Here is a 19,792-nt window from a genome sequence, read left to right as displayed (position 1 = left end):
AATTTCGAGAGGCTCTGAGAGTCGATGCGACATCGGATAGTGGCGGGCTCCAGGTGGGTACCAGTGCCGGGGAGATCCACTAGCTGAGAAAAACAGTCCAATCATATCATTGGTGAATCGACGCGGAGTACCTGAGTACATGATAGGATGACGTACCCCAGTCGCCAATTCAGCTGCCCGCAGTGTGAGCTGTTCTGCACAGCAACGAACGTCTGGCTTGTGAATATCCACCGTCCGTTTGGGACCGAGATCATCGCCAGCCTGTATCTATTTGCTTCCCAGCCTGCAGAAATTAGACTTACCAGATTCTTAAACCTATCTTGCAAAGCCGCAAGAATGGACGTGAGTGGAAGTTGATCCCACAATACCAGGATGTGTCTGACATGCTCCCGTAGGCCGTCTCGTCGTACAGCTTCACGACACTGGCCTGGCTTTCCGTCCAGGCCGTGCCTCTGATAGTGTGGCCAACATTCATCGCATCGCTACTCACCCCAAACTATCAACATGCCAACCGTGCGTGAGCCCAATGCGAGCATCACATGATGTATTAGTGCTGATCCCAAGTCAGTTGTTGAGCAATACTTCGCCCGGTCTCTAGGCTTCGCACAGCTCACCCTAGGCCTCGTCGTCGTCTGTCTGACGGGAGCCGTACCCTTGGGTTCCCTAGCTGATAGTGAGTGCAACAGTACAGCACTGTGTATGTATTTTCCTATGATCCTAACTTTTAAACAGCCCCGGCGGACGCCATTTCTCCGTTCGCCGATGCCGTCATTCTACTTTCCTCATTATACCATTTCTCTACATGTTTCTACAGCTACACTAGGTTCAACGCGACCAATACTGGAGGCTTTCTGTTTGGCGCGGTGGGATCTGGCCTCCTGGCAGCGTTTGGCTTGTGGTGTCTCATGTTTGGCGCTGGTAGCCACATTAGCAAGAGAACAGGGGCGGATAAGAGGACGAGTGGATTCCCATTCAAAAACAGGGAGGCGAGCAAGAGGAAAGGCAAGGACTTGTAGAGTCACAATATGGCGGCCATCACGAAATCTCGACTGCTTGACAGGCTCTGAAAGGCTCTGAATTTCTGTATACGACTTTTCTTTATGCAAAGAATCCCTGCCAAAATAAACGCGTACGTCTCGCGGAGGTGTGGTTCCTCAACGCGTGCCGAGCGAAAGGGAAATTTCCCTTTGGGATCATGTGTATTAGGGAGCTCCCAGCCATCTCCATCTCGTAGCTGATCCCGCGGTCAACTCCTGAACTCCAAGAGCATTTGTCACATTTTATCTCATCCGTTCCGAACCATAATCACCAGCGCCCACCACTCGTGTTCTTCGTCTGTGTCCCAAAAGCATGTCTCAATATCCATCAAACCTAGCCTCAAGTTTTCACACAGCGGATATTCTCCTGCCCCGCAAGCCTGCCTGGTTCGACCGTGGCGGCCAATTCGAACCGATCACGCATCGTGTCTCCTAACCTAGCAGCTGCAGAGTTACCTCCACGCCGCTGGCTGGAGTGTGTCGTGAACTTTCTCTCCGGAGCCACTCCCAAGACCTCGGTCCAGAATGTCGTGCGATCCGGGGAGGATAGTCGAAACCAGCCCAGGACAAGAAGGGAAACTCGGGACAGTACTGTCGTTTGGGCAGAGGCCGGCACATGTCACTTGGGGGGTCCTCCTGCCTGAAGCCGATCAATACGCCTGACTGGGCTGGTGAGGCCGCTTGCTTTTCATGAATGAAAACCCTAGTCTTCCGCTGCGTTACCTGCGCCAGCATCGCCGTTGGTAGTAGCAGGCACCGCGGGTGCAGAGACCGCCTCGGAGGCGCCTCCATTAACGACGATGTCCGTGGCTCCCGTCAATATAGCTTGCCGGCGCTCGTGCCAGCCAAGTTCACTCTTGACAGTCTGGTCCAAGAGAACCTCCTTCTCCAGCCAAGCCTTCTTCACTACCTCCTCCCATTTCTCACACTCTTTTCTCAGGGTCTCAGCGTCCTCCTGGGCCCACTGCAATTGACTCCTGCAAACGGCGTGAAGCTTCTGCCACTGCATTTCCAGCTCCCGTGGCGTGAAGCCGTCTTTTTCTGTCAGCTGGGTCAGGTGCTCTGTTGAGTTCTCGTCCCCGCTGTGTCCATCCTCGACAGCGTCGTCCTGACCTGCGGCGTGTGACTGTGGCGTGCGGATGATGATCTTCAGCTTCGGGGTCTTGCCAGCTGCGCCGCCAGATTGCAGACCTTTTGGTACAGGATCGGAGGGTCGGAGGGCCTCGGTTTCATGGACTGTTCGCATGTGTTTGGCCAGCGCGTCGGATCTAGTAAAGCACTTGTCGCATTCTGTTCGTACATGTTAGAATCATCCTGAGAATTACATCGACGCGTGCTGCAAGCTCAGGCCTTACCTGGAAGGTAGCAGAAGAAGGGCTTCTCTCGTGTGTGACTTCGCATGTGCGCCTTCAAGGCGTAGCCACTGGCGTGGTTGGCACCCTGCCTGCTGCAACCGATCCATTGGCAGGTGTATTTCTTCTGTCGACCTTCTATATGTTCATCGTGGATGTGCTTGACCAGTCTGTCCATTGTCCCCAGGTCCCCGGCGTCGCAGTCCTCCCATACGCACACTGTCACTTGTGGTTGGAAATCTTCGTCCTCAAGCCGCGCGTTTGCTGGTGAGCTGGGAATGTCGCCCGATGAATCGGAGGATATCGACATGGCATCGTCGAAGTCCTCAGCCTTAGTTTCGACTTCTGGCTGGCTCTGGGTCTGCTTCGGCCACGACAGCCGAAGGTGTCGCGGAGCCTACATCGCCCAGCTTTAGGCGCTTCGCCGGGGGCTCCGTCTCGTCCATCGTCACATCGTGGGTGACCTGTTCATACTCGTCGCCTGCCTCCGAGGAGGAGGACATTGACGAGAGAGAAGAGTCGGACATTGTGTTGGTCGGTGTATTCGCGCACGATGTCAGGGACCGGTGGTGTCGAGCTTCGGACAAGGTAGGATGAAGGGGGCGTGGGCCGTCGTAATTCGTCGATGACCCTCGCTGGCGATGGCCGAGAAGCGAAGTCGAAGTCGAAGTTGAGTCGCTCAGCCAGCCTTTGGTCCGTTTGAGAGGTCAGTGATGCTTCGTAGCCATCCAATGGTACTAGAAGCGCTTCTTTCTCGCGAGATGTGAGTTCGGGTGTTGCTAACACTGGCGCACAGCCCGGTAAACGCGCAGTTGTCCCTGTGGCGCGAAACCAAGGCTGTGAGGGAGGCAAGCTTGGTTGGTAGTGTCTATATGTCGCAACACTACCCTCTCTACTGTTGATGGGCCGCTGTTGATAGCTCTGATGCTCGAAAACCAGACAGTCGATTGAGTAAACCTCGGGCAATGTTTTGAGTTTCTATGCGGTGGACGGTAATGGAAGTGGAAGGATTAGAAGCTGGCATTCCATCGGCGAGACTTACATGAACCTGCGAAAGGCACATGCCTGCCTACTGCTGAGGTACCTGAGAGACTTTGCCATGCCAGCAAACAACAGGCCGACGGCTGGCAGCAGCTGCTGGAGTGACCTCTCCCGCTAGTGTCATCAGTATCAACGTGCGCCATTCCAGGCGCTCGTCTCTTGGGGTCCCCTGCAAGGGGCAACCCCTGGAGACACTTGCCCCACCCCCACCAAGGCCAGTGACCAAGCGACTCTGTGTTCGCCTTCGTCTGTTTTGTTTTGAAGTTTGTCAAATCACACTTACTCCAGCTGCCTGTCGAATCCCAGTGGGAATACCGCAACTCTGTACAAATCTCTCTCTTCTCTCGAAGTCCAGCTCTTTGTGCCCCTCATATAACCATGACCGATCCAAAGAAGGTCTTCTCGCTCGAAGGCAAGGGCTTGAAGCTGACCACAGCCGAGGACTTGGAGCCTCACATCAAAGACCTGAGGGCTTTGGAAGACTTGCAGGAGATAAGACTGCTTGGAAACACCCTGGGAATTGGCGCTTGTAAGCTCCTAGGAGAAATACTGGCTACCAAGAAGTCGTTGCAGGTAAGCGACCATATGTCGCAACCCTTTGAGGCACTTGATTCGGTCGTACTGACAGGCGGCTAGGTAGCAAACCTTGCCGACATCTTCACCGGCCGCCTCCTGAGCGAGATCCCCGAGGCCCTATCCTACTTGCTCACGTCCATCCTCAACCTGCCGAACCTCCATACGATAAACCTGAACGACAATGCCTTCGGCCTTAACACCCAAGCGCCGCTTGTCGCATTCCTTGCTGCACACGTGCCCCTTCAACACCTCTACTTGAACAACAATGGTCTTGGCCCTCATGCAGGTATCCTTGTCGCCGATGCGCTGAGTGAGCTCCATGGGAAGAAGGAGGCGGCGCGCAAGGAAGGAAAGACGGTACCCGACCTGGAGACTGTCATCTGTGGGCGCAACCGTTTGGAGAACGGCAGCATGACAGCATGGGCCAAGGCTTTCAGCCTCCACAACAAGATCAAGGAGGTCAAGATGGTACAGAACGGCATTCGCCAGGAGGGTATCTCGCATCTCCTCAGCAACGGCTTGAACAACGCCTCTGGCTTGGTCACACTGGACTTGCAGGACAACACGTTCACGCTAATGGGCGCAAAAGCCCTCGCGAAGGTCACGCCGACCTGGAACGATTTGAAAGAGCTCGGAATCGGAGATTCGCTCTTGGGCGCCAAGGGCGGTGTTCTCCTTGGTGAGGCTCTTGCTCAAGGCAAAAACAAGAACCTGGAGATTGTGCGCCTGCAATACAACGAAATTACCTCCAAGGGCGTGGCAAGCCTGGCCAAGGCTGCGAAAGAAGCCCTCCCGGCACTCAAGAAGATCGAGCTCAACGGAAACAAGCTCAGCGAGGACGATGAGGGCATTGTTCTCCTGCAAGAGCTCCTGGAGGAGCGCAAGGAGAAGATTGGCGGCGACATCGTCATCGAAGACGACTGGGGTCTGGATAGTCTGAGTGACCTTGAGAGTGAGGACTCTGAAGAGGAAGAGGAAGAGGAGGACGAGGAGGAGGACGTCGGGCCTGAGGAGCGGGCCGAGAAGCTGGTCAAGGAGGCCGAAGAGGCTCAAGAGGAACCCGTTATCCAGCAAAAGGACAAGGAGGTGGACGATCTGGCCAAGAGTCTGGAGAAGACTTCGATCTAGAGTGGACACCGTCATCGCGCGGCGATCCGCAGTTTCACGGAGTAGAAGTGTCAAAGGTCAGGCTAGGAATGATTAGACGATACCCGAATACAACATGACCTCCCGGTTAGGCGAAGGTCCTTTCACTTGGATTAATTTCTTCCAGGACCGGTTGAGAATGGGGTAGAGCAGTGAGTTACGCTTCGAGCATCAATTCCTGGTCTATGAAGACCATCGGTCTTGTGTTCGGTCCCCTTTGCTAACATACCACAGTTCCACTGACAGCCCTTGCTGCACCACATTCTCTCATTTGCAACTATCGATTTACCCAAAATTCCTTCTATTCATATAGTGTCGTCCAAAGATGCCTACTTGGTTCACCTCCCTTCTCATAACTTGGCCGCCCTCATGTGAGACACTTGTGGTACTTCATTTGCAAATTCAAGGTTTTGTATCCCGTGTCGACAACATGCTGCCAGCGAGTTCGCATGCGGTTGCTTCAAATGGCAGACACGAGATACGTTGGCTGGTTTAAGAATTGGCATTGATAATCCGCCAGGTGGTCTCCAGCAAGATCAGTTTTCATAATTATTCGGCAAGGCAAATCCAGATCCGAGGCTCCCCATGCCATTTTCCATGATCGAAAAGATGCTCGACTTGTCCATGAGGCTGGGGGGGGGGGGAGGAGTTGACTACCATTACAAGCTTTCATGGCACATTGAAAGTCACGCGACCAGATTATCTCTGCTTGGAATTCACTATCAGACTATTGTCTGTCGACTTCCTCGGCCACCGTCGCCACCATATTTTCATGGCCCATACGAGTCTGGGCTGATCAGTCCAGCCACGGTCTGAACATCTTGTTAATAAAGCTTTCCTCGTGTCCACTCAGTCATGTCTCTTTGGATATCCAGGGGGTTGAAAAGGGAGGTCTGTAGCTTCTGTAGGGGCCAAGGGGCGAAGAATGTCTCACTAATCTTTGTGCTTGCACACGTGGGTGCACGCTGCCCCAGCATTCCTGTCAACCGCTCGGCGAGGCTAGCCACACCCACCCGCATTCCTTTACACGGCCAGAGGCGAGGCTGAGAAGTTTCAAGGGCTGGTATCGAGGGCTGGTGTCGAGGGAGACCAGGACGATATCTAGGAGTCGTCCTCGACGTCAGGGTTACAGTCATGATGGAGTTGCACGATCAATTCCTTCTGCTTTCGCAGCATCAGAACAAGGATGGTTGCTCTTGCCCCGTTTACTCTGATCCTATCGATATTGGCTGGGGTGTCAGTGGAAGCCATCCCTCAACATCAACAGAAGGACGATCCTATCTGCGTTGCTCAAACGACAATTACCGTAACAGCACCAGCAGTTGCTGATCCAACTCCACTCCCAGACGCAAATGAGCAACAAGCCGCTGGTATATCTGGAAACGCAGTGAACGCAGAAGTGACAGTCACCAGAATTGTCACTGTCATCCGGACGATTGATGGCGTTCCAGAGCAAACACCAGATAATGGCGTTACTGAAACGGCGACGGTCATCAGCACAGAAATGAGCACCGTGACTGTTCAATCACCACCCGAAACCAAAATTGCGGACCTGAAGAAAGAGGCACAAGAATCTTCGAGTCCTGAACCAACGGTTCCTTCACCACCCATCGTCCATCCCCACTATGGCAATGCCACACAACCCGTGCCTTATGGTAACTCCTCTCTGCCCTCGAGCAACTCCTCATCCGGCTTGCCACCCATCCCAGTCTTACCGAAGCCATCTTCTACTGTGGGTATTCAACCTTACTCGGAATATGCGCTTCCCGTCCCTTCGGGTTACGAGAACTCAATATACTTCACCAACTGGTCAGTAACTTGTCCCTCGCTTCTCAAAGTCCTTGAAGCTGAATTCAACCAGGGGAATATATGGCGCCAACTATCAGCCGCAATCCATCCCTGCCTCCAAGATCACTCGTGTGTACTATGCGTTCGCCTCATTTGGCAGTGACGGCAGAGTCACCTCGTCGGACCCGTACGCCGACCTGCAGAAGCATTATTCCACAGACTCATGGAACGACGCAGGGAACAACGCCTACGGCTGCGTGAAGCAGCTGTACCTGCTCAAGAAGCAGAACCGCCAGCTCAAGGTGATCCTCTCCATCGGCGGGTGGAACGACTCGCCCAAGTTCCCAGCAATAGCGGCCAGCGCCACGGCCCGCGAGACCTTCGCCCAGACCGCCGTGAGGCTCGTCACGGACTGGGGCTTCGACGGCATCGACCTCGACTGGGAGTATCCCGAGGACGCGGCGCAGGCCGCGGACTTTGTCAAGCTGCTGGCGGAGCTCCGGAAACAGCTGAGCGCCTGGACGGCCGCCAACGCGCGCGGGTACCGCCTCCTGCTCACCGTCGCCAGCTCCGCGGGGCCAGACCACTACAACGTCCTGGACCTGAGGGAGGCGGACCGGTACCTCGACTCGTGGAACCTGATGGCGTACGACTACGCCGGGTCCTGGGACACCACCGCGGGCCACCAGGCGAACCTCTTCGTCAGCCCGGGAAACCCCGGCGCGGCAAAGTACAGCACAGACAGGGCCGTCTCGGACTACGTCGCCAAGGGCGTCCCGACGTCCAAGATCCTCCTGGGCCTCCCGACCTACGGGCGCGCCTTCGACTCGACGGACGGCCTGGGCAAGCCCTTCCACGGCGTCGGGCCGGGCTCGGCGACGCTGCAGACCCCGGGCCTGTGGCTGTACAAGGACCTGCCGCGCCCCGGCGCGGGCGAGCTGTACGACGAGGCGGCCGGCGCGAGCTGGAGCTACGACCCCGCGGCGCGGGAGCTGATCTCGTACGACAACGTGCGCAGCGCCAGGGCGAAGGCGTCGTACCTAAAGGGGAAGGGGCTGGCGGGCTCTTTCTTCTGGGAGGCGAGCGGTGACAAGCAGGGGCCGGAGAGCCTGGTTGGGACGCTTGCTGGGGAGCTCGGGAGGCTGAATGGTCAGCGGAACTTGTTGAGCTATCCGACAAGTCAGTACGATAATATTCGCAACGGACTGCCAGATGCGTAAGTTGTGTTTTGCAGACCTTCAGCAACATTGCTTTCTTGGAACTCGGGCGTTTCGCATTCATGTATCAGCCTGGCATTTTCTGGTCGCTTCTAATGTCGGTTCTATTGGTGTTTTGCAGCTTGGATGCATAGATAGCAATAGAGCGTTTCTCACGGATCGTCAGTCATATGCTCGCTGGGGGCAGCATCCTGGGACCGCTACCTGGCCCTTCTTATTATCCAGTTCCACATCAGATGCTGGCCTCGTAGTTGCGACATCTGACAACCCGGCCCACCCATGACTTAGTCCATCGCAATGCCTCTCCTCTACAACTGAAGGTCCTAGCCGGCATCGAAGCTGGTCGGGGTTCCAGGCGTTTGATCGAGCTGTCGCTGACAATGAGTGGGGATTTCTGTGGTTTGCGAGGCCTGGGTCCCTAGCGGAATTATCGCCGGAGACCGCTAATTGATTAGACAGACAGCCATTCCATTCCGAATGTTCTCACCAAGAATCCTTCCTGTCTTCACGCTCACGCTGCTCCCGCCATCGCCTCGATATCGAGCTCCCATAGACACCACCAGCCAGACCCGCGACAGAGGCGGCAAGGAAGGCGGAACCGTGGTAAGCAGGCTTGAAAAGGCCCTTCTCCAGCAGTTTTAGGTTTGAAAAGTACCGCGCCGTCCCGTAGACTATTGACCCGGAACCAAGGGCCATCAGGGTGCCCACGATGACTTGCGACTGTTCCTTCGGCGGCTCATCGTCGATATCGGCAGGCTCCCTCTTCGCGTTCCGATCTTGCGGCCGGGGTGGTCGGAGGGGCTCCAGCAGCTCCTTGAGGTCGAGCTGGGAAAACCGCTCGATGGCGATGCCCAGTGCTATGAAGCCAAGCCCTGTCCGGAGCCATGCCAGAAACGTGCGCTCGCTGGCTAGGTGGTCCCGAGCCGTAGAGCCTGTATTCTGGTAGATTGGGGTCTTCCAGGGGAATCGGGAGAGCATGTTGATGGTTGAGTGGGAAGGTGAGACCAATACACTGGTACACTGAACCGGGTGACTTGAGAGGCTGGCTGTATTGGGAAAGCCTGGAGTGGTGATGGTCGTCTTATTGGCCACCCGTTCTCTCAGAGTTGTGTGGTGGATTGGTCGTTGCTTTGTCCCTCGGGACGGACGTGGCTTGCGCCTAGAGGCCGATTCTTCTTCGACAATGGCAATCTTCAAATTAGCGTCAAAGAGTCGGGGGCCTCTTCAAGCTCTGGGGATCTCAATGCAAAGGATTTCAGCAATTGAATGAACAAGATTTAACACAGTTTCCGGCGTTACTGCTTCGATAAACCTACCCCTGTCGTACTCCAACCACATCCGTCCTCTCCACGCGGCGATCCCTGGACGCCGACCACCCAGACGGCGATCCACAAGCTTATCTCATCTCCGATGACTTCACTCACATGCCTTCTTATCATCTCACGAGAATACCGCCGATTGCCATAGTCAGCAGCCCAAACCGAGTCAGAAAAGGGGGCTTTCTTTACATCATCTGAACCTACAATGTCGACATTTGCCGTCGGCAAGACAACCGGGGATGAGCACCGCCCGTTGCTCCCGTCAACGCCGGGCCCGAAGCCGAGGCGCCAGAAGCGCGCGAGGGCGGCGCTGGGCCGGGTATGTGAGACCATCGCCTGGGCCTTCTTCCTGGGTTTTGCCCTCTGCGCCTTCATAGACATGTACTTCCACCGCGACGCCTGGTGGCCCCAGTCGGACCTGTCTGCCACGTCGCTGGAGACGTGCGCCTGGTCCCACCTGGGGCCACATGTCGGCCTCGTGGACGTGGCCCCCATCAGCCGCGAGGAGTTCCTCCGGCGGCAGGGCACCCTGGCCGGCGAGCTCCGGGCTGCCGGCGCCGACGCCTTCATCGCCGAGCCGTCGGCGTCGTCGGCCTACTACGCCAACGTCTCGTGCGAGTTCGACCTCTCGGAGCGGCCCTTCCTCGTGATCATAGACAAGGACGCGCACTTCTCCTACCTCGTCCCCAAGTTCGAGGCGGGCCGCATCGCGGGCCTGGAGATGGTCTACAGCGACAAGACCGTCATCGAGTGGGCCGAGGAGGAGTCGCCGTATGAGGTCCTCGCGAGGGCCACGGGCTACTCCAAGGTCGTCCTGGACGAGCACGCGCGGTTCATGATCGCCGCGGGGCTGCAGGGGGCGGGCGTCGAGGTCGTCCCCATGACCGAGGCGATCCAGTCGCTCCGGTCCGTGAAGACGGACGCGGAGGTAGAGATACTGAAGGGCATCAACGCCTTCACACTGGAGCTGGTCCGCTCGCTGCAGAAGTGCATCAAGGTCGGCGTGACGCAAGAGACAGTCGTGACCTCGGCCAAGGCCCTGTTCACCCGCGCCGGCGTGGGCAGGGGCTTCTGGTCCATCGTCCTCTTCGGCGACCAGGCGGCCTACCCCCACGGGGGCAAGCACGGCAAGACGCTCGGGGAAGGGGAGTTTGTGCTGATCGACATTGGCTCCAAGCTGCATGACTACGGCAGCGACGTGACGCGGACGATCCTGCCCTCCGGAGGGCAGGTCAGCGACGGGCTGAAAGGCATTTGGAAGACTGTCCACGAGGCCCAGTCTGCGGGGTTCAACCTTATGCACCCGAATGAGACCTGCTCCGAGGTTGATTCTGCTTCGCGTAAGCCTGTCTCTGACGCCGGGTATGCGGAGTTCTATACGCATCGTCTCGGCCACGGATTAGGTTTGGAGATGCATGAGCACCCCTACCTGAACGGGGCGAACAGTGAGAAGCTGAAGGTCGGGGAGGTTGTGACGAATGAGCCGGTAAGTTCGCAAACTGCTATGAAGGGCCGCCTCTCGAACGGAACCACTGACATGTGCCAGGGCATCTATGTGACAAGTGAACAGGCCTACAGGGTCGGAAGAGAAGTCGGCTTCGGGGTCAGGCTCGAGGATCCGATTCTTGTCACGAAGAAGGGCGGTGTCCCGCTGACTGGCAGCAGAGCGAAGTCCCCATATGAACCCTGAACACATGTTCGCTTGCGTAAAACCATTTAGATATCCTGATCAATCGAATCAACTTGCGGTCCCTGCTGTATCAAGAGATGTCGATCATCATCAGACACCGACAGCAATGGTGACGTTGACGAATGCATGAGAAGGAGAAAATGCTGAAAGCCGACTTTTCCCAAATATGACGGGTGATATATATTGCCAATAGAAAATTACAGAAGCGATGCATGCCCATCTTCTCCATCATCTGCACCTCGGCCAAGGAGATCTAGCTCCTCAAAGCCACATTCAGCTCTCTATGCCCCGGCCGATGGGTTCTCGCCTCAATCACCGCTTCCACATCTGAATGCGCGCCCATCATTCAACCCATCAGGTACCCCAGCAATCCCACAACCCCGCTCAAGACAACAGCAACGCCCGCCGTGCCCGAGCTCCTCGAAGCCGAGGCGCCAGCGACCTGCACCGTGCCGCTCCCGCCGGTGGCGGTGGCGTTCCTGCCCCCCGCCGCCGCAGCAGCAGTGGCGTTCACGGGCGCCGTCATCGTCGCCACCACGGTGCTCCCGTCCGGGGCCGCCACCGTGAGGGTCATGGTCGTCATGGTCTGCGGCGCAAGCGCCATCAGGCTCGCGTCCGACGAGATCGAACCCGGCAGCGGCTCCAGGTCCGCGGCCTGGGGCGGCAGCGGCAGCGCGCCGGGGAGGATGTCGGCGGGCGGCGTGGCCGTGGCCATCGGCGCCTCGACCGCGCCGCCTGGGATCGTCATGAACGCGGCGGGCGCCGGCGTGCTCGCGGCCGGGGCGGCTGCTTCGGCCGGCGGCATGGCGGCCGGGTGGGTCCCGTTCGAGAAGGACCCCGGGGTGGCTGCCGCCGGGGGAGGCGCGGCCTTCACCGAGTTCGCGATGGACGTCAGGGCCGCCAGGTCGACAGTCGACGACGCCGACCCGGGCGGCGGGGGCGTCGTGTTCCCGCCCAGGGGCTGGAGGGCCGCGGTCGCGTTCGCCTGGGCCCCACCCAGAGGTTGCAGGCTCGCTGGGGGCGTGGGCGGCTGGCTGCCCAGTGGCTTGAGGCTTTGCGGCGGTAGGGTCGCGAGGCCTGGCAGAGGCTGTAGCTGTTGTGCGGCTGAGGCCTGGCCGGGGAGAGGCTGCAGGCCCTCGGTGGCGTTCTGCTGAGCGTCCTGGCCGTTGTTGTCATTGTTGTCATCGCCGCCATTCTTGTTGCCCTGGTTTCCTCCCTTCTGGTCCTGGTTTTGTTGTTCTTGGTTTTGCTGCCCGTTCGACTTCTTGCCGCCTTGCTGTCCCTGTTGGCCGTCGCCCTGCTGGCCCTGGCCTTGTTGGCCCTGTCCTTGTTGCTGGTTGTCGTTCTCACCAGCCTGGTTGTCCTGATTGCCCCCCTGTGCTTGCTTCTGGTTCGCATTACCGCCACCACCATTGCTGTTGTCGGCACTGACTTCCTTCGAGTCTTGCCCGCCCTGGCTCTGGTCACTGTTCGCCGCCTCCACCACGGCAAACCCCAGCAGAACCGTTGCCAAAACCTTTGACACACGCATGATGAAGACGAAGAGTGTTATTATACGATATAGAGAATAAAAGAACGGCTACCAGAGCTGGTGAAGTGAGGAAATAAAGAATGTGACCGTGGCAAGCTGGCCTGCAGGCTGGGGGTGGGAAAAGAGAGTGAGCGTAGAAGAGAAGCGGGTGATAGAAGGGAAGGGCTAGACGGTCTCAACCGGAGGATGCTCAGTTGTAATCGGCGCCGGGAGTGGTGGGCAGAGCAAAATGATATACGCCCAGAGCCATAGCTTCCCTTGGTCACCCCAACCCGCGACGCCTTCGGTATGATTTACCTACCTAGCACCAGCCAGATCCCAATGGTAATCATGCAACAAGCTTTTCCGCCCCACACGAGCTTAGCGTGCGTCTGGTCCTCGGAGAGATGCGATGGCAGGAACTGTCGACGAGCTGGGATGACGGCTTAAAACATGATGCGCCTGGGGGTCGAGGAGCCCTTCCTTGTCCGAGCAACAACATGCCGGGTGCGTATCAACTTACCCGGCTCACACACTCTCACGAACCGCCCCCACCGGTGCGGGTGATGGAAAATCGCCTTACCTGGGGCGAGGTTGACGGCTTACAACATGCGACTATTGCAGCTGCTACCGCTGCCATGCCGCTGCCCGCCCTCAGCTTCAGACAGCAGCAGCCCCCTCCCTGATCGCGCGGATGTGACCTCCGCCCTAGCTCGGCCGTGCATAGTTTCCTCGTGCCCATGGTTTCCCATGTCCCAGCAAAGGGCCTCCAACGCCCTGCCCGGCTCGGAACAGAGGAAGGGGCCCTCGAATGAAGGGGTTGAGGGGGGGGGCTTCGCCTCGCCATCGTGAGATCCTGCCGGGGCTTGGGAGTCTCGAGGAAATTGTATCAGGTTGGGCGGTAGGTCTATTAAGCCTGAATTTAAGCATGAGGAAAGGCTCCGAGTTGGGATGGCATCCAGGCCGTTCCCGCCAATAGGGCCGCGGGGTGGGGGCTCTGACACGTAGTGCCGCTGGAGATCAAACGAACCCCCTTGCTCGGCACACGGCTTCATTCACGTGGTCGGCCCATCGACTTAGACGAGCTCTCGCTGCGCATTTCGCATACCTGTAATCATCTTGCCGCCTCTTGTCGGGCATCGACCACATCGGCCGTGGCTCAAATTGCTTGGCAGTCAATGTCGATAAGCTTTTGTCGAGGTCGCGTTGTGCGTTGTGCGTTGAAGTTGCATTCACATATACCAAACTTACACCAACCGTCAGATACATAGTCCACGGTGGATATAGACTATTAAATAAGCCTCGCAAGCCTCAAGAAATTTTGTCTAGGGCCCAGGTGCACTCCTGGCAATCGTCTCTGTGTCCTTCACTATTCCTCATATCATGCCACTCCGAAGCCGAAATTTCTGCCGCCCAATTCTCACTCCCTGCACGATGACAAGCTGGGCTTATACGCCACCGTCTGCAGGTGTGTTCGAGGCCGAGTCCCGTGAAACTTCGGCACCGTACATGGCCTCCCCAAAAGCTGAATCTTCCATGCCTATGTCGCCAAAGTCCCCGGGGGTGTCATCTGCAGCCGACTGGTCAAGTGCCTCGCCGGCCGAGTTCAGGAAGTCGTCGTTATCAATCGGTTTGTTCACCTCTGTGCTCTCAGTCGGTATCGGAGCAGAGTCCGCTGCAGGCGCGGCACTAGTAGATGCGTTTGGTGACACCCCCCCCTTGGGCACGACGACCCAGTCGCCGCTCTCAGTTCCTTGGTCTGGAGCCGTGTTCACATCCCTGACTTGATCAGAGTCTTCCATTGTGACATCCTCAGAAGCATTGCCCGGGACTTGCTCAGCCGTGACCTGTGCGGTCGCAGCATTGGTTGGTATCGCAGCATCCGACGCGATGGTAGATGGTTGAGGCTGGGGCGTAGAAGTGGACGAGGCTCCACCCTGGATTTGGTCCAGGAGACCGGCAGCGGTTCCGCCCATGTCGATGTCAGAGTCGCCAGCCAGGAGCCCACTGGCCGTTGAGCCTGCCTGCGACCCCTGCCGGGATAGCTGGCCTTGCGCGGCGCCATTCGCGCTAGGGACTGGTGCAGCTGGAGGCATCGGGAGACTCTCCGGCTCAGGCGCAGGCTCCTGGTATCCGCCGTCTTGGATGCGCTTGACATCACTAACAACCGCGATGTGTCGGCCCAGGGCTGACTCAACATCAGCAACTATGTCGCTGACCTTTCTGTGTTCGTTTCCGTTCCACTGGGTGATACCCTCGCCCTCGTCTTCCTCTTTTCCTTCAAGCCGCCAGAATTCCGGCCCTGTTTCATCGACAGCGACGCGTAACTCTTTCTCGGCCCGGTTGAGGATCGAGTTCGACTTGAACTTATCCATCATCTTCTCATGCTGCTCCTTCAGGCGCGCCATCTCAGCCTTGTCATTCTCGATTTTCTGCGAGACTCTGTCGCGGAATTCGCTCGCCAGCTTTGGGTCAAGGTGGCCGACCACTGGCTTGGCTGGTGGCTTCTTGTGCGCATCAACGCCTGAGGCCTCGTAGATCCCTTGCGTTAATGATGCCAACTCTCCCTGCAATCCAAGACCAAGATCTGCCGGTGTTATCTGTCCTATCCGGTACGCGGAGCCCAGAACCTCTTCCATCCACTCGTGATTGCGCGTGTATCTGGCCATGCTGACGTCGCGAGGACTCATGTGATCAAAGACGTCGCCCTGGTGGGTATCATCTTCATCGTCAAAGGGTATAAAAGGAGCAGCACTCATCATCTGCTGATTCTGATGCGCACTAGTCCTTGCACGCTTGTTTGGCACGGGCTGCTGCGGAGGGTAGGCCATCTGCTGGGGGATGGTGCGCGGATGAGGTTGCTGAGCCATCATTGGGTGGCCTCTGCCCTCCCGTGGCGGATTGATGGTCGGCCAGTTAAGTCGATCGGCAAGCATGAACTCTTTACGAGCGATCTGGCCGCCCCTCTGTAATTGCATGCGAGCTTGCATCAAACCATGTGTGCGGGGGTCAATGGGTATCATGTTGACCGGCACTCTATCTTGGGCCGAGTTGGGTCCGTAGTGCACGATCCAGAGGCTGGGGTCGACCTGGGGCGCGCCGGGCACCTGAGGTTGCTTGGGAACCAGGCGAAAGCGTTTCCTCGCATGTTGGGCGAACTGCTCCCCTTGACGGTAGCCAACCCTCTGGAAGAACATCTCCAGTACCTGTAAAGCCGCGTCAGCATTGTAGAGGACCACAGCCGGGTCAAAAGGCAGGACTGACCAGGCCGTTGCCAAGATCCTGCTGGTAATAGGTCTCAGGATATGGCCATATGTATCCATCAGTCGCAAAGTTCGTATCCAGGCGCTGCAAAGGCTGCCACGTGAGCATTATGGTTCCGTCGGCCGGGGCGTCGAGGTACGTCCAAAAGAAGGGCGCTGTGTCGCGGGCGATTTTGGGAGCATTCATCAGCCACTTGGAAGCGTCGGGGACGCCAACATCGGCCATCGCGGCATATCTGTAAGTGCTGATGAGATGCAGATGATGAAGCTAGATAGCCGGGACTCGCGTTAGCACCGAGCGATTCATTGACGGGAACGTTGGGGGCGCTGGGCTGCGGACTGACCATCTTCTCGTTGATGTTGTGGCTCGGGTCTCCCATCTTGGCTGCTGTTGCTCCCACGAGGGAGACTTGGCTTGTCTATTTCAAATGGCAATTCGGATGGTTGCTCAACATGCAGTGTGCAATGTTGACAATGCAGCTTGTAGATGGCGTTGGCTCACAATTGCGGGTGGCGCATACGGTGATGGTCGGAGTGCCCTTCTTGTTGAATGTGGTCGCGACAGGCTCCCAAGGCTCGCAGCTGATGGTGGAAAGGCGCGCTCCAAAGTGATGCGCGCCTAGTTCCAGGGTGCGGGTCAGAAATTGCAAGCTGGGAGTTACGTAAGCGAGGAGGTGAGCCAGCAGCCAGTTGGGGTGCAATCGAAGCTCCAGCATGGGCAGGGGGCCCAGAAATAGCAGCACAGGGAGGACAAGACACCGGACGTTGCTGGACTTCCTCTCGGGCAGGAAGCAACAGCACGATGTGCACAATTTCGTTTCTCATCTCATGATGGAGCTACACAGATCTTATAGGCAGAATGGCCACCTGGCCCTGAACTTTGGCAACTGTCGAGGTCCAGCTCGGCATCGGTCGGTTACAAGCGACGAGACACCACCCCAGAAGCTCTGTGCGCCGTCCTGCGCGTCTCTGAGGAGAGGGGCCATGCGGGCCTCATGTCGGACGCTGCTTAACTGACCAACCGTCATTCGAAAGCGACTCGTGTTTAAGGCGGTCTTTGAAAGCTAGTTCACAGTGTCGTGGACAGGAGAATCATTTATGGTCCTCACGGAACCGCGAATGGCTTTCAGAATTTGATAGTGTTTGTATTTTCCATATTACCTTGCCAGGTCATGCTATTGGCACATCCTTGTTTTGATTCTAGAGAACGGATGGTTTAATCCCTCTGGCTACAACTATCTAGTAAGCTGCGCCTGTCTTATGCCTGGTATGTGGAGGCAGACACGTTTCCACCACGGCCGGTCCAGTTAACGTGGATGTCCTGTCCCTCGGGGTACTTCGCGTTGGCAGCCTCGGGCTTGACCCTGAAGGTGTGGGCACCGAAGTAGTCACGCTGGGCCTGCAGCAGGTTGGCTGGCAGGTCTTTGGTGCGGTATCCATCAAACCATGACAGAGCAGTGGAGAAGGCTGGGGTCGGGATTCCGAGCAGGGCGGCCTTGGAGACGACGTCTCTCCAGCCGGGCTGAGCCTTGTGGATAGCCTTGTTGAAGAAGTCGTCGAAGAGCAGGTTCTTGAGGTCGGGATTGTTGCGGTACGCGTTGGTGATGTCCTTCAGGAACACAGAGCGGATAATGCACCCACCACGCCACATCAGAGCGATCGAGGGCTTGTTCAGCTTCCAGCCGTACTCCTTGGCAGCCTCCTGCATCAGCATGAAGCCCTGGGCGTACGAGATGATCTTGGAGGCGTAGAGAGCCTGCTCGAGGTCATCGAGGAACTGCTCCTTGTTGCCCTCGAAGCTGTTGGCACGCCCGACAAACTCGAGCTTCGTGGAAGCCTCAACACGCTCTGGCTTGATGGCGGACAGGCAACGAGCGAGCACGGCCTCGGCAATCAGAGTGACGGGCATGCCCAGGTCCAGGGCGTTGATGGCAGTCCACTTGCCAGTTCCCTTCTGGCCAGCCTGGTCCAGAATCTTCTCGACAAGGGGCTTGCCATCCGACTCATCATTGTAGTACAGGATGTCTCTTGTGATCTCAATGAGGAAGGAGTCCAGAACACCCTTGTTCCACTTGGCGAAAACATCGCCCATCTCCTTGTTGCTGAGGCCGAGGCCGCGCTTCATGATGTCGTAGGCCTGTTTCAAAGTCAGTCGACGCTCCCTGTATGTGACGCGTCCAGATGAGGGGAACGACGTACCTCAGAGATGAGCTGCATATCACCGTACTCGATACCGTTGTGCACCATCTTGACGTAGTGGCCAGCACCCTCGTCACCGACCCAGTCACAGCATGGCTCGTTGTCGCTCTTAGCAGACACGCTCTGGAAGATCTCCTTGATGGGGCCCCAGGCAGCCTCGTCACCACCGGGCATCAGAGAGGGACCGTAACGGGCACCCTCCTCACCTCCGGAAACACCGGAGCCAACGAAGTGCAGACCCTTGGTCTTCAGGTACTGGGTTCGGCGGTTGGAGTCGGGGAAGTGCGAGTTTCCACCGTCAATGATGATGTCTCCGGGCGAAAGCAGGGGCAGGAGGGTCTCGATCCAGTCGTCGACGGCCTTGCCAGCCTGCACGAGGAGCATGACGCGGCGAGGCGACTTGAGCTTGGAGATGAACTCCTCGGTGGAGTGAGCACCGACGACGGACTTGCCCTTGGCCTCGTTCTCAAGGAAACGGTCGACCTTGGAGACGGTTCGGTTGAAAGCGCAGATGGTGAAGCCGTGGTCTGCCATGTTCAGAATCAGGTTCTGACCCCTACGCAGCTGTTAGCACCACGGCGCCTCACCAGGTGCAAAGTTGGGCTTGGGAGACTTACATGACGGCCAGGCCGATAAGGCCGAGATCAGCACTTGGAGTAACATCATTGTCAGCATTGCTTGGTCCTGAAGTGGTCAAACCGCCAGCAATGCCGGCGAGCCGGGCGCTGCAACAAGCCCTCAGTCTCGAGTGATTTCATAGGGAGATGTGGGTGGAAAGCAACGCTCGCGTCAAAAGCAATCTTGGGATTGCGCATGCTCCTATAGCAAACATGATGGTATCATGCACCGAGTGCCAGAATCAAGACTGTGTGGTCTTTGTTGCTTGTTTGTATCTGGCTGTGGCTCGATGGAGGGGTTCGCTGTGGCAGCGAAATGGCTCATCGGAGGGGTAGAATGTGGGGTTGACGGATGGGAGAGGACTCACACTGCGCCAGACATTGCGAGGTCGACGGATGGGATGTTGTTGTTGGGATGCTAAAGGGTTGGAGGCTGGCTCTCTGGATGGATGGACTGTCTCGAAATCAACCGAGAGGAAGTATGGCCAAGTTATGGATGGAATGGAAGAAGTGAGAGAGAAAATTTCGAGGGAGCAGGTTGAATGGCCTCGGGGGAGCTGGGAAGACGTCGTCGTGCCAGCAGAGAGCTAAAGTGGGTGGGGGCTTACTCAGAAGCTCGAGACCCGACACTCCCAGTTCCCAATGCGAGGAGGAGCTTGCGCTCCAGGTGCTGGCTGCGAAGGACCTTCCCTGACCATCAGTGCCGGGTCCCGCAACTCTTGCCAATGCCAAGGAGCGTAGCTCTGTCTGTAGCCTACAGGCGCGGTATCTCGCTTTGTCACTTCCTTCAACAATCATGGTCAAAATGTCCGGGGGCCCCTTTCGCCGCCCCAATCCACGCTGCGGGACTTCCTCGCTTCCGCGCTTCCTCACGGAAATCCTCCAGTGGCTTCACCTCCCACCCTGCCACTATCCCCTCTGGCCCCGTCTGGGAGGAGCGTGGGGGTCGTAGACGCTTCAAACCGATCTCGTCGGAACTTGTCAGACACGTGAGGACCGGTGTCCACTTCTCGCGTTTCGCAACTCCGGAAATGCTT

At 57.4% G+C, this 19,792-nt stretch overlaps 9 protein-coding genes across 9 annotated transcripts; 4 read left to right on the top strand and 5 right to left on the bottom strand.

Annotated features, from left to right (window-relative positions):
• Positions 1-336: 336 nt before the first annotated feature.
• On the top strand, positions 337-1,016 carry INS49_008562 (uncharacterized protein; the record flags this gene model as incomplete). The annotated part of the gene is made up of 4 exons (XM_043169302.1): positions 337-342; positions 396-513; positions 569-673; positions 733-1,016. 4 exons carry the CDS (start codon positions 337-339, stop codon positions 1,014-1,016), a joined length of 513 nt encoding a protein of 170 aa, XP_043026982.1.
• A 724-nt stretch (positions 1,017-1,740) lies between these two features.
• On the bottom strand, positions 1,741-2,916 carry INS49_008561 (uncharacterized protein; the record flags this gene model as incomplete). Its single annotated transcript, XM_043169301.1, has 3 exons — positions 1,741-2,327; positions 2,393-2,738; positions 2,791-2,916. 3 exons carry the CDS (start codon positions 2,914-2,916, stop codon positions 1,741-1,743), a joined length of 1,059 nt encoding a protein of 352 aa, XP_043026981.1.
• An 892-nt stretch (positions 2,917-3,808) lies between these two features.
• Positions 3,809-5,134, top strand: INS49_008560 (uncharacterized protein; the record flags this gene model as incomplete). Its single annotated transcript, XM_043169300.1, has 2 exons — positions 3,809-4,003; positions 4,067-5,134. 2 exons carry the CDS (start codon positions 3,809-3,811, stop codon positions 5,132-5,134), a joined length of 1,263 nt encoding a protein of 420 aa, XP_043026980.1.
• A 1,204-nt stretch (positions 5,135-6,338) lies between these two features.
• Positions 6,339-8,160, top strand: INS49_008559 (uncharacterized protein; the record flags this gene model as incomplete). Its single annotated transcript, XM_043169299.1, has 2 exons — positions 6,339-6,961; positions 7,014-8,160. 2 exons carry the CDS (start codon positions 6,339-6,341, stop codon positions 8,158-8,160), a joined length of 1,770 nt encoding a protein of 589 aa, XP_043026979.1.
• Positions 8,161-8,640: 480 nt separating this feature from the next.
• INS49_008558 (uncharacterized protein) lies at positions 8,641-9,135 on the bottom strand (the record flags this gene model as incomplete). Its single annotated transcript, XM_043169298.1, has 1 exon — positions 8,641-9,135. One exon carries the CDS (start codon positions 9,133-9,135, stop codon positions 8,641-8,643), a length of 495 nt encoding a protein of 164 aa, XP_043026978.1.
• Positions 9,136-9,681: 546 nt separating this feature from the next.
• Positions 9,682-11,166, top strand: INS49_008557 (uncharacterized protein; the record flags this gene model as incomplete). The annotated part of the gene is made up of 2 exons (XM_043169297.1): positions 9,682-10,962; positions 11,023-11,166. 2 exons carry the CDS (start codon positions 9,682-9,684, stop codon positions 11,164-11,166), a joined length of 1,425 nt encoding a protein of 474 aa, XP_043026977.1.
• Positions 11,167-11,512: 346 nt separating this feature from the next.
• INS49_008556 (uncharacterized protein) lies at positions 11,513-12,697 on the bottom strand (the record flags this gene model as incomplete). The annotated part of the gene is made up of 1 exon (XM_043169296.1): positions 11,513-12,697. One exon carries the CDS (start codon positions 12,695-12,697, stop codon positions 11,513-11,515), a length of 1,185 nt encoding a protein of 394 aa, XP_043026976.1.
• Positions 12,698-14,124: 1,427 nt separating this feature from the next.
• INS49_008555 (uncharacterized protein) lies at positions 14,125-16,319 on the bottom strand (the record flags this gene model as incomplete). Its single annotated transcript, XM_043169295.1, has 3 exons — positions 14,125-15,882; positions 15,941-16,207; positions 16,284-16,319. The coding sequence occupies 3 exons, from the start codon at positions 16,317-16,319 to the stop codon at positions 14,125-14,127; spliced, it is 2,061 nt and encodes a 686-aa protein (XP_043026975.1).
• An 878-nt stretch (positions 16,320-17,197) lies between these two features.
• On the bottom strand, positions 17,198-19,137 carry INS49_008554 (uncharacterized protein; the record flags this gene model as incomplete). Its single annotated transcript, XM_043169294.1, has 4 exons — positions 17,198-18,076; positions 18,139-18,694; positions 18,756-18,788; positions 19,124-19,137. 4 exons carry the CDS (start codon positions 19,135-19,137, stop codon positions 17,198-17,200), a joined length of 1,482 nt encoding a protein of 493 aa, XP_043026974.1.
• Positions 19,138-19,792: the final 655 nt, after the last annotated feature.

This window comes from Diaporthe citri, assembly GCF_014595645.1.
Source record: "Diaporthe citri strain NFHF-8-4 chromosome Unknown scaffold_3, whole genome shotgun sequence".
NCBI lineage: Eukaryota > Fungi > Ascomycota > Sordariomycetes > Diaporthales > Diaporthaceae > Diaporthe > Diaporthe citri.
This window is presented reverse-complemented; position numbering and strand designations above follow the sequence as displayed.